Source organism: Thamnophis sirtalis, unplaced genomic scaffold (genome assembly GCF_051295495.1).
Source record: "Thamnophis sirtalis isolate CommonGarterSnake01/CBP01778 unplaced genomic scaffold, rThaSir2_p1.2 scaffold_12, whole genome shotgun sequence".
Taxonomy (NCBI): domain Eukaryota; kingdom Metazoa; phylum Chordata; class Lepidosauria; order Squamata; family Natricidae; genus Thamnophis; species Thamnophis sirtalis.
In genome coordinates, this window is record NW_028261392.1 from 36,661,168 (window position 1) to 36,675,985 (window position 14,818).

At 37.0% G+C, this 14,818-nt stretch overlaps 1 protein-coding gene across 1 annotated transcript in view; it reads right to left on the minus strand.

Moving 5' to 3' along the window:
• GABRB3 (gamma-aminobutyric acid type A receptor subunit beta3) overlaps positions 1 to 14,818 on the minus strand; it is a 281,267-nt gene that overhangs the window by 166,795 nt on the left and 99,654 nt on the right. The window contains exon 2 of the mRNA XM_087726486.1: positions 2,049 to 2,096. Coding sequence (XP_087582612.1) covers positions 2,049 to 2,096 — 48 coding nt within the window. The remainder of the gene's footprint in view (positions 1 to 2,048; positions 2,097 to 14,818) is intronic.

The window sequence follows — 14,818 nt, forward strand, 5'->3', positions numbered from 1 at the left end:
GAGGGAGGAAGGGAGAGAGAGAGAGGGAGAGAGAGGTTAATTCTTTATATGTCCTACAAGCTATATGTAACAAACAGCACCTGGATAAATAGCCAAAACCCTATTTGTCCTTATTAGTCAAGGGAGGAACCTTCAGGAAAGGAAATGTCAGCTTCTATGAATAGCCATACATATGGATTACTTATTCTTTTTCAAATGCATCATTTTCAGTACTAAGCAAGGAACAATATGTACTGGTGTGCTTTTTCTTTCCTTGATATATTAAATAGCAGTAGCAGTAGACTTATATACCGCTTCATAGGGCTTTCAGCCCTCTCTAAGCGGTTTACAGAGAGTCAGCATATTGCCCCCAACAATCTGGGTCCTCATTTTACCCACCTCGGAAGGATGGAAGGCTGAGTCAACCCTGAGCCGGTGGGATTTGAACCGCTGAACTGCTGATCTAGCAGTAGCTTGCAGTGCTGCATTTAACCACTGCGCCACCAAACACATTTTTAGTTTGAAGTGAAAAAGGGTGGCAGAAAGATGGGTGGAGAAAAGGATAGGCTTAACCTCTTTTTTCTCTATGTTCTATCCAGAGCTATTCACCCATCAGGGTTTTCTTTATGGGGCAAAACAATATGTTTGCTCATGGAGAATAAACAGCTGGTACTTTAAGCAAAAAGCTGCTGGAGATGAAGATGAAGTGGAAAATACAGCTTTTTTCAGTTCTGCTGAAAGGACATCTGCATTAGGCTCATTGTATCTCCAAACTGTACAGAGCTAGTCATCACATAAAGCCACTGTATTATTTTAAGAACTGATTTTTAGTTCCTATATACCTTTCTTTGTCTTTTTGTATGGTACTTCCTAGATTGTAAACTTATCAAAAGAGACAGGCAGATTAATGTAAACTGGTCTGGAAATCTTTTTTGAATGAGAGTTAGATAAAAAGATGTTACTTTTATAATTACACATTATCATCATGGGAGGCTATATAAATGTTGTAAATAAATATCTAGTATTATTTTAAAAATGGATAGATCTGTACACATCACTCTCTTTATGTCTCAGCTGCAGAAGAAAGTCAGAATGAACCCAGCCACAAGACATAATTAAGAAAAGACTTAGCCTAAGTTACACATAGACATCTTCAATAGAGTAATTCAGGATTTTAGTTAGTTATGAATTGGCATCTGTCATACCACTTCCATAAAATAAAAGCAAGTCGAAGTAGATTAAGACAAACATGAGTACTGTGAGTTGAGTCCCAATAATTGTTCACAAATATTGTTTGCATTATTAAAGGGGTTTTTCCTTTGTTTAGAAATCTTTTTAATAACAATAATTAAATAATTATTATAATAACAATTATTGTTATTATTGCTGTTGTTATATAATATTATTTGTAAATGAAATTGAAAATATTTGCAGAGACAGAGAAATCACATAGGATTTAGGACAGTGGTTCTCAACCTGTGGTACAGGATCCCTTTGGGGGGGTCAAACGACCCTTTCACATGGGTAAGACCATTGGAAAACACATATTTTCGATGGTCTTAGGAACCGAGTCAATTTTATGGTTGGGGGTCACCATAACATGAGGAGCTCTATTAAAGGGTCGTGGCATTGGAAAGGTTGAGAACCACTCTGTAGGAGAAGAAGCAGCAGCATCTGGGGTGGAGACAAGAGAAATCAGTCTGGAGTAATTATGTTTACATAAACAACCCAAGTCCAGCTCCTCCCCTTGAATTCCATTGACTCATATCCAGCACCAATATACTGCTGACCATTAATAGGCTAGATTCTTGTGTATAGGCATAAACAATAAATCTTTTTAACTGAAAGTTAATTTGTGGTCCTGATTCTTTCACCTGACAATTTCTGGTTTTATGGTGGCTTATTTTTCTTCCAAATTGGCTAGGACATGATCATTCAAGTTTGCTATTACATTGTATATACAGAGAAGCTTATGTTTATGGAGTCAGCTAAGATTATGCAGATAGCAATAAAAATTTGAAAGGCCTTATATAGATCACTACAGATAGGAAAGAATTTTTAATACTCACCTTGCACCATAGATTGCATATAACTTTTTGTTTTCCTCAGCAGCATTCCTAAAAATAAGAAAAAGTATATATTTAATGCATATTATCCATATATTGCATATCACTTTTTCAAGACTGCCTGTTTCACTTGTCACTTCTTTTCCACAATAGAGAATAAGGGAAGAAAACTGAAGAAATATTTCTGCATCAACAATGTCTGATCCTGAAACCATTGTATTAAAAATTGGGTGATATTGGTTTCAGGCAAGACTTCCCTAATTATTAAACAAATAATAGTCTATTAATTGTTTATCAATTTATTTTTAACTAGTTTACATTGTATTCTTTATTACATGGCTACACCATTGGGTTAGAGTTATAGAAAAACAATTCTATCAAATTATTACAATTACTATTAGTATATATACTTTATTCATAAAACATGAAACTCAGCCAACTGAACATTCAAAAAATGCATTACAAATACCATTGACTGGTGCTACTGGTTGATACGGGTTGCTGCCACTTGCCTAAGTATCAACCAAGTACCTTCTTAAACTATAAGAGGTTCCAAGTAGCACAGTTTTTTGCAGTTCCTCTGGTATTACTGCAAGAAGCTGCAATTTGTTGATGTATCTTATAAAATTCTTGGACATGGTACCAAGTGCACCAATGACAATGGGTATCACTGTTACATGCTTCATACATAGCTGTGTAGTTTCGATGGCCAGGTTGCGATATTTTGTTATTTTTTGAAAGTTCTTTTTCTTTGACTCTGGCATCTCCTGGAACAGTAATATCAATAAACTGTATGCTTCGACCTTCTACAACCTTGATATCTGGCGTGTCGTGTTCCAAATGACGATCTGTCTGTATTCAAAAATCCCACAATATCTTCACCTTCTCATTTTTGGTAACTTTTTCCACTTTATGTTCCCATGACTTTTTGGATACAGGTAAATCCTATTTTTTACATAATGACCAGTGGATTAATTTAACTCCTCGGTCATGTCTACCTTTGTAATCAGTTTGTGCAAATTTGCTGTATTCACATATTAAATGTTTTGACTTTGTGGTTGTAAAGTCTGCAGTTTGGATTCTCAGTGGGTTTTTGTATTTTGCAATAATCCACTATTATTATTATTATTATTATACAATTGTATCACAGCGGCCAGTTGTTTCGCCCGACTTGGCATTGGTTACTAGTCGGGCCCCACCCAGGGGCCTAGGACGTCGTAACGTATTTTCTTAATATCCGTGCAGATCCAAGCAGTGCAGCTTTTTGCATTTGACTGATGGTGATTTTGTCAATTTTTAACTGTTTTAAATGTAATTCCAGTGCTTTTGGAATAGCACCCAGTGTGCCAATTACCACTGGAATTATCACTGCTGGTTTGTGCCATAGTCGTTGAATTTCGATTTTTAAGTCCTGGTATCTTGTGATTTTTTCATGTTCCTTCTCGGCGACCCTGCTATCACCTGGTATTGCGATGTCTATGATTGTGACCTTATTTTTCTCAACCAGTGTGATGTCTGGTGTATTATGTGCCAGTATTTTGTCGGTTTGTATACGGAAATCCCACAAGATCTTGACCATCTGATTTTCGGTGACTTTTTCAGGCTGATGTTCCCACCAGTTTGTTGCTGTTTTAATATTATAATTTTTGCACAAATTCCAATGGATCATTTGTGCTACTGAATTGTGCCGCAATTTATAATCAGTCTGCGCGATTTTTTTACAGCAGCTGAGTATGTGATCAACAGTTTCATCAGCTTCTTTGCAAAGTCTGCATTTGGCATCATCAGAGGATTTTTCGATTTTGGCCTTAATGGCATTTGTGCGGATAGCTTGTTCTTGCGCAGCCAGGATTAATGACTCTGTTTCTTTCTTTAATGTGCCTGTTGTTAACCATAACCAAGTTTGTTCACTGTCCACTTTATCTTTTATTTTTTCCAGAAATTGGCCATGCAGTGCTTTGTTCTGCCAACTCTCCATTCTTGATTTTATCACATCTTTTCTGTATTCTTGTTTCGTCTGTTGGGCCTTCAGTAGTTTTTTGTTCTTTACTTCAATTAATAGATGTTCTTGACTTTCTTTTAAATAATCAGCCAGTGCATGTTTTTCTTCTTCAACTGTTTGCTTCACTTGTAATAATCCTCTGCCACCTGATTTTCGGGGCAGATATAGTCTATCAGTATCACCACGTGGGTGTAAACTGTAGTGCATTGTCATTAGTTTCCTGGTTTTTCGGTCCAAAAGGTCCAAATCAGCTTGTGTCCAGTTAACTATACCAGCTGTGTATCTTATAACTGGTATTGCCCAGGTATTTATGGCCTTGATTGTATTTCCACCATTCAATTTAGATTTCAAAATTTTCCTAACTCTGTTGGTGTACTCTCGCCTGACAATAGTTTTTACTTCTCCATGCTTGATGTTATCCAACTGCAGAATGCCTAAGTATTTGTAGGCTTCATTTTCTTTGCATTTAATTAATTGGCCATTGGGCATTTCAATTCCCTCACATGCAGTGATTTTGCCCCTTTTTATGGATATAGTGGCGCATTTTTCCATGCCAAACTGCATTGAAATATCGGTGCTGAATACTCGGACTGTGTTTGTCAATGATTGGATTTCTATTTCTGACTTGCCATAGAGTTTCAAATCATCCATATATAGTAAATGCGAAATTTTTTCAGCTTCTTTGGCTGTTTGGTAGCCTAATTTCATTTTTTTTAAGATTACTGATAGTGGGATCATTGCGATGATGAAGAGAAGAGGTGAAAGTGAATCACCCTGGAAAATTCCTCGCTTGATATTAACCATTCCGTAGATCTCATTCCCTACTGCCAACTCAGTTCTCCATTGTTTCATCGCCTTTTCAGTAAAGGATGTAATATTTTTGCTAATGCCAGTTGTTTCTAAGCATTTTATGATCCAACTATGTGGCAGTGAGTCAAATGCCTTTTTGTAATCAATCCAGACCATATTCAAGTTCGTTTTTCTGTTCTTACAATTTTCTAATATCATTTTATCAATTAGAAGCTGATCTTTTGTGCCCCTGCTCCTTCTTTTGTTGCCTTTTTGCTCTACTGGCAAGATGTTGTTTGTTTCCAAGAGCCAAGGTGGCGCAGTGGTTAAGAGCAGCACTGCAGGCTACTGCTAGATCAGCAGGTCAGCGGTTCAAATCTCACCGGCTCAGGGTTGACTCAGCCTTCCATCCTTCCGAGGTGGGTAAAATGAGGACCCAGATTGTTGGGGGCAATATGCTGACTCTCTGTAAACCGCTTAGAGAGGCCTGAAAGGCCTATGAAGCGGTATATAAGTCTACTGCTATTGCTATTGCTATTGCTAGGACGTTGTAACATATTTTCGTAATATGCGTGCAGGTCCAAGCAGTGCGGCTTTTTGCATTTGACTGATAGTGATTTTGTCAATTTTTAACTGCTTTAAATGTAATTCCAGTGCTTTGGGAATAGCACCCAGTGTGCCAATTACCACTGGAATTACCACTGCTGGTTTGTGCCATAGTCGTTGAATTTCAATTTTTAAGTCCCGGTATTTTGCGATTTTTTTCATGTTCCTTCTCAGCGACCCTGCTATCACCTGGTATTGCGATAATCCATCATGTTATCTGCAATAATGCCTGTGAGTAATTTGAAGGTTGTTGGCAAGCATGTTATTGGTCTGTAGTTTTCAGGTGTTGTTCCTTTAGTTGCATCTTTCTGAATCAAGTATGTTTTTCCAGTTGTCAACCATTCATCAATTTGCCCCTTTTGTAAAATTTCATTCAGTTACCTGGCCAATATTGCATGTAAACTGGTCAGATATTTGAGCCAGAAACCATGTAATTGGTCCTTTCTAGGTGATGTCCAATTCTTTACCTTTTTTACTCGATTTTTGACCATCTCAGTTGTTATTTCTAATACTTGCATTTGTTTGTTGCCAATGCTTTTCTCAAAGTCATGTATCCACTTTGCTTCCTTATTGTAGTCCTTTGCATTTTCCCACAATTCTTTCAAGAATTCAACTGTGGCCTGCTTTTCTGGTTTTTCACTTTTGGTGTCACCATTCACATTAAGACTGATAAAAACGCCGTTGGTTTGATCGAAATTGCTGATTTTGTTTATATTGGATGATTCGTGCCTCATATTTTTCAATTTTTCTAGCTGTTGCTGTTATCCGCTGTTTTACAGCTTCATTGATGTTTCCTGTTCTACAGCTTCATTGATGTTTCTTGAATCCAATCTATATCTTCTGATTAGCTGATCTATGATTTTGTTGTTTTTAAGCCGTTGCTCATGCATGTTCTTTAAGTTATTAGCATCTGCCCTTAACTTTTGGACTTTTTGTTCTAATCGGATTTTCAACTTTGGCTTTAATGCTTTTTCTGTTATGTGACTAGGTACTTTGATTTTAATGCCTAGTTCATTAGTGACTATTACAGCTGCGCTGTACATTAACTGGTTTGTTTCCAAGATGGATCCCGATTCAATTGTTGAAAACACTGCATTAACCATTTTCATGATAGGGGCCAAAATTTTCTTAGGCACAGTTTTTAGTGATAGTAAACGTTGCCTTTCCTCATTAAGCAGAAAATGCTCCATGATCTTATCCTTCAATTCTTTTTGTTTTTGAGTTAGTTCATCAGTTGGTTCAGTGATAACTGATTCTAGTGGTGGTGGTGTTATTTCCTCCCCGAGAGCTTCTTCTGGGAGTTCTACTATAATGTCTTTAGTTGTGTTTTGAATATCAGTTATTTCTGCTTGTGATATTGTTTTTTTGGTTTTGCAATTTGCCTGAATTTCCTGAAGTTCAACTTCACTAAACACTTTATTCCGTATAATAAATCGCCTTTGATCTGCTAGTCGTTGTTCACTAACATTTGAATCTGGATATTGTTGTTTCCATAATTCATACATTCGCTTTAAATAGCCTCTTTTTTCTGTCTCAAGAGTTGTAGTAACAGCCCATTATGGCACGGTTTTCATCTGCACTATATTTTTGTCGTTTTGTTGGCTGGTCCACTTGTAGCCCACTTGTTGACGGATGTCCAGGGACCCCAAATCCGCCACGGCCCTTGTTAACCTGCGCGACGACCGATGCGGGAGGGAATTCTTATTTGTTTTTTTCACCATATTGTATGGGTTGGCGGGTTTTTTTTATGGGACCAGATGCCAACCTGACCCCAACCCTCCTCCTTTGTCATCCGGGCTTGGGACCGGCAACGGCGGAGTTTATTTTAAAATTATTATTATTATTATTCAATTGTATCACAGCGGCCAGTTGTTTTGCCGGATTTGGCATTGGTTACTAGTCGGGCCCCACCCAGGGGCCTAGGACGTCATAACGTATTTTCGTAATATGCGTGCAGGTCCAAGCAGTGCGGCTTTTTGCATTTGACTGATAGTGATTTTGTCAATTTTTAACTGCTTTAAATGTAATTCCAGTGCTTTTGGAATAGCACCCAGTGTGCCAATTACCACTGGAATTACCACTGCTGGTTTGTGCCATAGTCGTTTAATTTCGATTTTTAAGTCCTGGTATCTTGCGATTTTTTCATGTTCCTTCTCGGCGACCCTGCTATCACCTGGTATTGCGATGTCTATGATTGTGACCTTATTTTTCTCAACCAGTGTGATGTCTGGTGTATTATGCGCCAGTAATTTGTCTGTTTGTATACGGAAATCCCACAAGATCTTGACCATCTGATTTTCGGTGACTTTTTCAGGCTGATGTTCCCACCAGTTTATTGCTGTTTTAATATTATAATTTTTGCACAAATTCCAATGGATCATTTGTGCTACTGAATTGTGCCGCAATTTATAATCAGTGCGCGATTTTTTTACAGCAGCTGAGTATGTGATCAACAGTTTCATCAGTTTCTTTGCAAAGTCTGCATTTGGCATCATCAGAGGATTTTTCGATTTTGGCCTTAATGGCATTTGTGCGTGTTCTTGCGCAGCCAGGATTAGTGACTCTGTTTCTTTCTTTAATGTACCTGTTGTTAACCATAACCAAGTTTGTTCACTGTTCACTTTATCTTTTATTTTTTCCAGAAATTGGCCATGCAGTCCTTTGTTCTGCCAATTCTCCATTCTTGATTTTATCACTTCTTTTCTGTATTCTTGTTTTGTCTGTTGGGCCTTCAGTAGATTTTTGTTCTTTACTTCGATTAATAGATGTTCTTGACTTTCTTTTAAATAATCAGCCAGTGCATGTTTTTCTTCTTCAACTGTTTGCTTCACTTGTAATAATCCTCTGCCACCTGATTTTCGGGGCAGATATAGTCTATCAGTATCACCACGTGGATGTAAACTGTAGTGCATTGTCATTAGTTTCTTGGTTTTTCGGTCCAAAAGGTCCAAATCAGCTTGTGTCCAGTTAACTATACCAGCTGTGTATCTTATAACTGGTATTGCCCAGGTATTTATGGCCTTGATTGTATTTCCACCATTCAATTTAGATTTCAAAATTTTCCTAACTCTGTTGGTGTACTCTCACCTGACAATAGTTTTTACTTCTCCCTGCTCGATGTTATCCAACTGCAGAATGCCTAAGTATTTGTAAGCTTCATTTTCATTGCATTTAATTAGTTGGCCATTGGGCATTTCAATTCCCTCACATGCAGTGATTTTGCCCCTTTTTATGGATACAGTGGCGCATTTTTCCATGCCAAACTGCATTGAAATATCGGTGCTGAATACTCGGACTGTGTTTGTCAATGATTGGATTTCTATTTCTGACTTTCCATAGAGTTTCAAATCATCCATATATAGTAAATGCGAATTTTTTTCAGCTTCTTTGGCTGTTTGGTAGCCTAATTTCATTTTTTTAAAGATTACTGATAGTGGGATCATTGCGATGATGAAGAGAAGAGGTGAAAGTGAATCACCCTGGAAAATTCCTCGCTTGATATTAACCATTCCGTAGATCTCATTCCCTACCGCCAACTCAGTTCTCCATTGTTTCATCGCCTTTTCAGTAAAGGATGTAATATTTTTGCTAATGCCAGTTGTTTCTAAGCATTTTATGATCCAACTATGTGGCAGTGAGTCAAATGCCTTTTTGTAATCAATCCAGACCATATTCAAGTTCGTTTTTCTGTTCTTACAATTTTCTAATATCATTTTATCAATTAGAAGCTGATCTTTTGTGCCCCTGCTCCTTCTTTTGTTGCCTTTTTGCTCTACTGGCAAGATGTTGTTTGTTTCCAAATAATCCATCATGTTATCTGCAATAATGCCTGTGAGTAATTTGAAGGTTGTTGGCAAGCATGTTATTGGTCTGTAGTTTTCAGGTGTTGTTCCTTTAGTTGCATCTTTCTGAATCAAGTATGTTTTTCCAGTTGTCAACCATTCATCAATTTGGCCCTTTCGTAAAATTTCATTCAGTTGCTTGGCCAATATTGCATGTAAACTGGTCAGATATTTGAGCCAGAAACCATATAATTGGTCTTTTCCAGGTGATGTCCAATTCTTTACCTTTTTAACTCGATTTTTGACCATCTCCGTTGTTATTTCTAATACTTGCATTTGTTTGTTGCCAATGCTTTTCTCAAAGTCATGTATCCACTTTGCTTACTTGTTGTAGTCCTTTGCATTTTCCCACAATTCTTTCCAGAATTCAACTGTGGCCTGTTTTTTTGGTTTTTCACTTTCGGTGTCACCATTCACATTAAGACTTTGATAAAAACGCCGTTGGTCTGATCAAAATTGCTGATTTTGTTTATATTGGATGATTCGTGTCTCATATCTTTCAATTTTTCTAGCTGTTGCTGTTATCTGCTGTTTTACAATCTCTACAGCTTCATTGATGTTTCTTGTATCCAATCTATATCTTCTGATTAGCCGATCTATGATTTTGTTGTTTTTAAGCTGTTGCTCATGCATGTTCTTTAAGTTACTAGCATCTGCTCTTAATTTTTTGATTTTTTTGTTCTAAACAGATTTTCCACTTTGGCTTTGATGCTTTTTCTGTTGTGTGACTAGGTACTTTAATTTTAATGACTAGTTCATTAGTGACTATTACAGTTGCGCTGTACATTAACTGGTTTGTTTCCAAGATGGATTCCGGTTCAATTGTTGAAAACACTGCATTAACCATTTTCATGATAGGGGCCAAAATTTTCTTAGGCACAGTTTTTAGTGATGGTAAACTTTGCCTTTCCTCATTAAGCAGAAAATGCTCCATGATCTTATCCTTCAATTCTTTTTGTTTTTGAGTTAGTTCATCAGTTGGTTCAGTGATAACTGGTTCTAGTGGTGGTGATGTTATTTCCTCCCCGAGAGCTTCTTCTGGGAGTTCTACTATAATGTCTTTAGTTGTGTCTTGAATATCAGTTATTTCCGCTTGTGATATTGTTTTTGGGTTTTATGATGATGATGATGATGATGATGATGATGATGATGATGATGATGTTCATCTTTGGTAAGATTCACAGCCTTTGGGGCTGGTTGGTAGTTCAACAACTTGAGTCCTAACCAAGGACCTAGGAACTGTTAAGGTAACATCGGAGGATATAAGCTGTTCCAAATAGGGTGGTTTTTTGTAGAATCAGAATGTTCGGTCTGATAAATTTAAAATTTCCAAATAGCGAGGTAGCCCTTTAGGTATTGCTCCAAGGGCTCCAATTACAATTGGGGCAACACACAATTTCTTTTTCCACAGTCCCGGTACTTTGTGATTTTTTTCTTGCTGTTTATTTTCCATTCGTGCATCTCCCGGTATTGCAATGTCAATGAACCAACCTTTTTTCTTTTCAACTATTGTTATGTCAAGTGTGTTGTGGGCCAAGTGTCTGTCAGTCTGAATCCTGAAGTCCCACAAGATCTTGACTTTCTCATTCTCTAAAACCTTCTGAACCTGATGTTCCTAGTAGTTTTTGCTATACTCAAATCCAAACTTTTGGCACAATTATTATTGTTGTTGTTGTTGTTGTTGGTGGTGGTGGTGGTGGTAGTAGTAGTAGAAGTAGTAGTTGTAGTAGTAGTAGTAGTAGTAGTAGTAGTAGTAGTAGTAGTAGTATTCAACCAAATTGATCCACAATAAGATGAAAGCCTCTTCAATGAAGGTTATGGACCATAATCTAGCAAGCTGTAAGAGGGATATTTTCAACTTTGAGCGAGAATGACTGGACAAAATGATTGGCCCAAAGTGATCCAGATGTTAGCCTTCTTTGCCTAAGAGGGGACTAGAAGCTGAGTCTGCTCCCTCAGTGACATATTTGTGTGTCTCTGTAAATATACACATAGAAATAGGGTAGACCACATAGACAATTTATTATATAAATACATTGTTCAGATTGCTTGTCATTTTCATCCAAACACATTTCTCTGAAAAAATAATTAATACATTTAATAAAATGCTGTGGTTGGCCTATAAAGCCTGACTTTTCATACATTCTATATTACAGATAAAATTACCTGCATATTGAAAGCAAAAAATAAAATGAGAAGCATAGTTCTATTTATACTGCAAACAGCTTTATAAATAGTTTCAGGTTTTTTTAAATCTACACAGGTGATTCCTTAAATCATCATCACTAATCTTTAAGACCACAGATTTACCATCTGGAGAAAATTAAAAAATACACAGACTCCCTATGTGCGCATAATATTTTTTCATAGTTTTATATGATATATCATTCATAATGTACTATTTCTGGCAAATATCTTTGTTTCTTTAAATTGATATTAAAATCTTAAGACTTTTCAAGAGGATCAGTTTATATAATAGGGAAAACAAAACTATAACATATAACCCTTGTAATGTATTAAAAATATCATGGCACTGTTTGCATTATTCCTAAATAAGTTTAAATCATAAAATGGTTTTGCTTTAATATACAGATTATGGACAAAATATGTTTAATGAGCCGTGGTGGCACAGTGGTTAGAATGAAGAACTGCAGGCTATTTTTGCTGACTGCCAGCTGCCAGAAGTTTGGCTTTTATTGACCTCAGATTTTGGGGGGCAATACCCTATGTATGTAAACCCCTTAGAGAGGGCTGTAAAGCACTGTGAAGAATAATAAAGATAAATCCAGACACATAATATCAGTCTTCACAAACTATACATTCCAGATCATTACTGTGCATTCCAAAATTTTTAAAAAATATAAGCATAGAAGATATAGAAGTAAGTTGGGTATAGTGGACTATCATGTAATTAGATATGCATTTTTGAAGGCAAAAGTATTGTAACTGTCATTATGACTGCTTGTTATTTAAAAATTTCTACTATAGCATTATTAACAGCACCAGATGGAAGATGGTTGATAACTGGTATTGCTATGTGTCTGAATGGAAGACAGAGAGCATAAACCAATATGAATTGCACACAGTAACACAAAGACTGTACTAAAAACCTGTATTACAACATTTTCCCCCAATCTAATGGGCTCAAAGGTGAACCAGAAGCAAAAGAATATGCATTAGAATGTTGCTGCATTCTAAGTTCAATAAGGGTGTTTGGTTATGTATTCATAAATGAGTATAGCTTGAGGTACTTTTTCATGGCTAAGTGGACTTCAGCTCTTTAGAATGCATTTCTTCTGGGAACTCCTAAAAGTCTCAGACCATAGCTGCAGGGTGTATGCTTTGTGTGTGTAGCATTTATTTAAACATTAAAAAGTTTGACTCTTGAGATCCTTCAGCTTAATACTGTGTCAATAATAACATTATTTATTTCCTCATTCCAACTAGTTAAGACTAAATATTGGAACAGAGAAAAATAGCTGAGTGAACCTAAGTGCTTTTGGCACTTTGGAAGCAAATAAGAAAATACTGTTGGAAAAGCCATTCAGTAAAATCTACAGGGTTTTATATTTTATAGTTTCTAATACATGCTAGTGGGGATTTATGAGTTGTTGTATAATACTTCTGGGTTGGATTTATGAAACAGTTCTTGGCATGAATGAATGATTGAACAAGAATATTTAAATGGCAGAAATAGAACATAACCAACATTATGGGCCAGTAAATATAGTGGGTCTACAACCAAGCAGACCCAAGTTGATGTCTACCTTCAAGCATGGAAACTCATTGGATAAATGGGCCAGTCACTATTTTTCAGCCCAACTTACTTACAGGGCTGTTGTTTGGGAGAAAAAAAATGGATAGAAATAGCAGTTAGACTTATATACCGCTTCATAGGGCTTTCAGCCCTTTCTAAGCGGTTTACAGAGTCAGCATATTGCCCCCAACAACAATCCGGGTCCTCATTTTACCCACCTTGGAAGGATGGAAGGCTGAGTCAACCCTGAGCCGGTGAGATTTGAACAGCCGAACTGCAGTCAGCTGAAGTAGCCTGCAGTGCTGCATTTAACCACTGCGCCACCTCGGCTCAGTAGGATGAACTACTATGTGCTCTTAGAGTAAAGGCAAGATATAAATCTGATATATAATAAATAAAACAACAATAGGTGCATATGGCTATTCATAATCATCAATATGGTGCCCTTCCACCTTGTGTAACTAATAGTACAAGACTTTGGAGAATCTTATTTAAGAGAAAATGAATGAAAGAAGACTGACACTTCTTTCTGGAAATCATTCTTTGTAGTCAGAGGTAGATGGTTTACAGCACAGACAACCAGCTTTGGTCCACATGTTTGAAGTTCCTCCTTTCAGACTCCTTGAGAAGGCCCATACCTCTGTTACCATAGAACAGAGGTGGGGAACCATGGACCCTTTAGGACTTGTGGACTTCAACTCCCAGAATTCCTGACCCAACAGGAAGTTGAAGTCCACAAGTCATAAAATGGCCATCGTTCCCCATTCCTGCTATAGAAGCATATATTATACATAACATTTCTATGCATAAAGATTAGTGAACCTGTGTGAAGGAAATTAGCACTGCTTTAACCAGAAAAGAAAAGGACCAAACAGAACTGCTAAAGAAATAAGGATAGCCCTGATTATATTGGGAACCAATACAAGAAACATCAAGAAAAAACAGCAGAGATAATTATTACTCTAAGCAAGGACACCTGAAGATGACACCTGATTTCTCGAAAGATGCCAGTTTCCAGAATTGATCTTATTCCCTAAACTGGGGAAAATACCATTAGCGAGACAATAGCTATAGTATTCATCTCATAGAGATTTATGGATGGATGGATGAATCCCTCGGAATTCCAAAAATGCTTTTCACAGAAAGATAAAAGGATAAAAGATAGCTTAAGAAGTGAAGAAGAGCCCTGAGACAGTTTGCATGCAACCTCAACTTCTGAGACACATGCAAATAATAATAAAAAAATGACAGACAGTTACTCTATGCATTTTTCCTGAGCACTTGTAGAGACTAGCAGAAGAATCATAGAAATTATGCTGTAGCTGCCATTGGTTGTCTTTGTCTCATTTCCATATTTCCCTATTATTTATATGGGTAAAGGTGGGGGAATCATCAGGTGCAAGTGGGATCAGAAAGAGATATCCGTAGAATGGACTGGCTGCAGTACTTGGAAAAAAACAGACCAAAATCCAGCCAGAAAAGTTTGATCAATGTACTAGAATTCCAGATGGTTCAGGCAAGAGTTATTTTGCCTCCTTTTCATTCTCTTCTCTAAACTAAGGACAATCCTAAAAGTGAAAGTAGCTGTCTAATAGCTTGAGCTTTCCAAAGTAGTAATAATGAACACCTGTGCTGCCATGCCCCATCCCTAATCACTCCTCTGTGGTTTAAGTAGACTTTACAACATCCTCTATAGACAGCCAGCCATCTGCTTTTGCACAATCAAAGTTTTCCAGCACTTTAGACCTTATCTGTATGCTAACAAGAGGCTATTTTA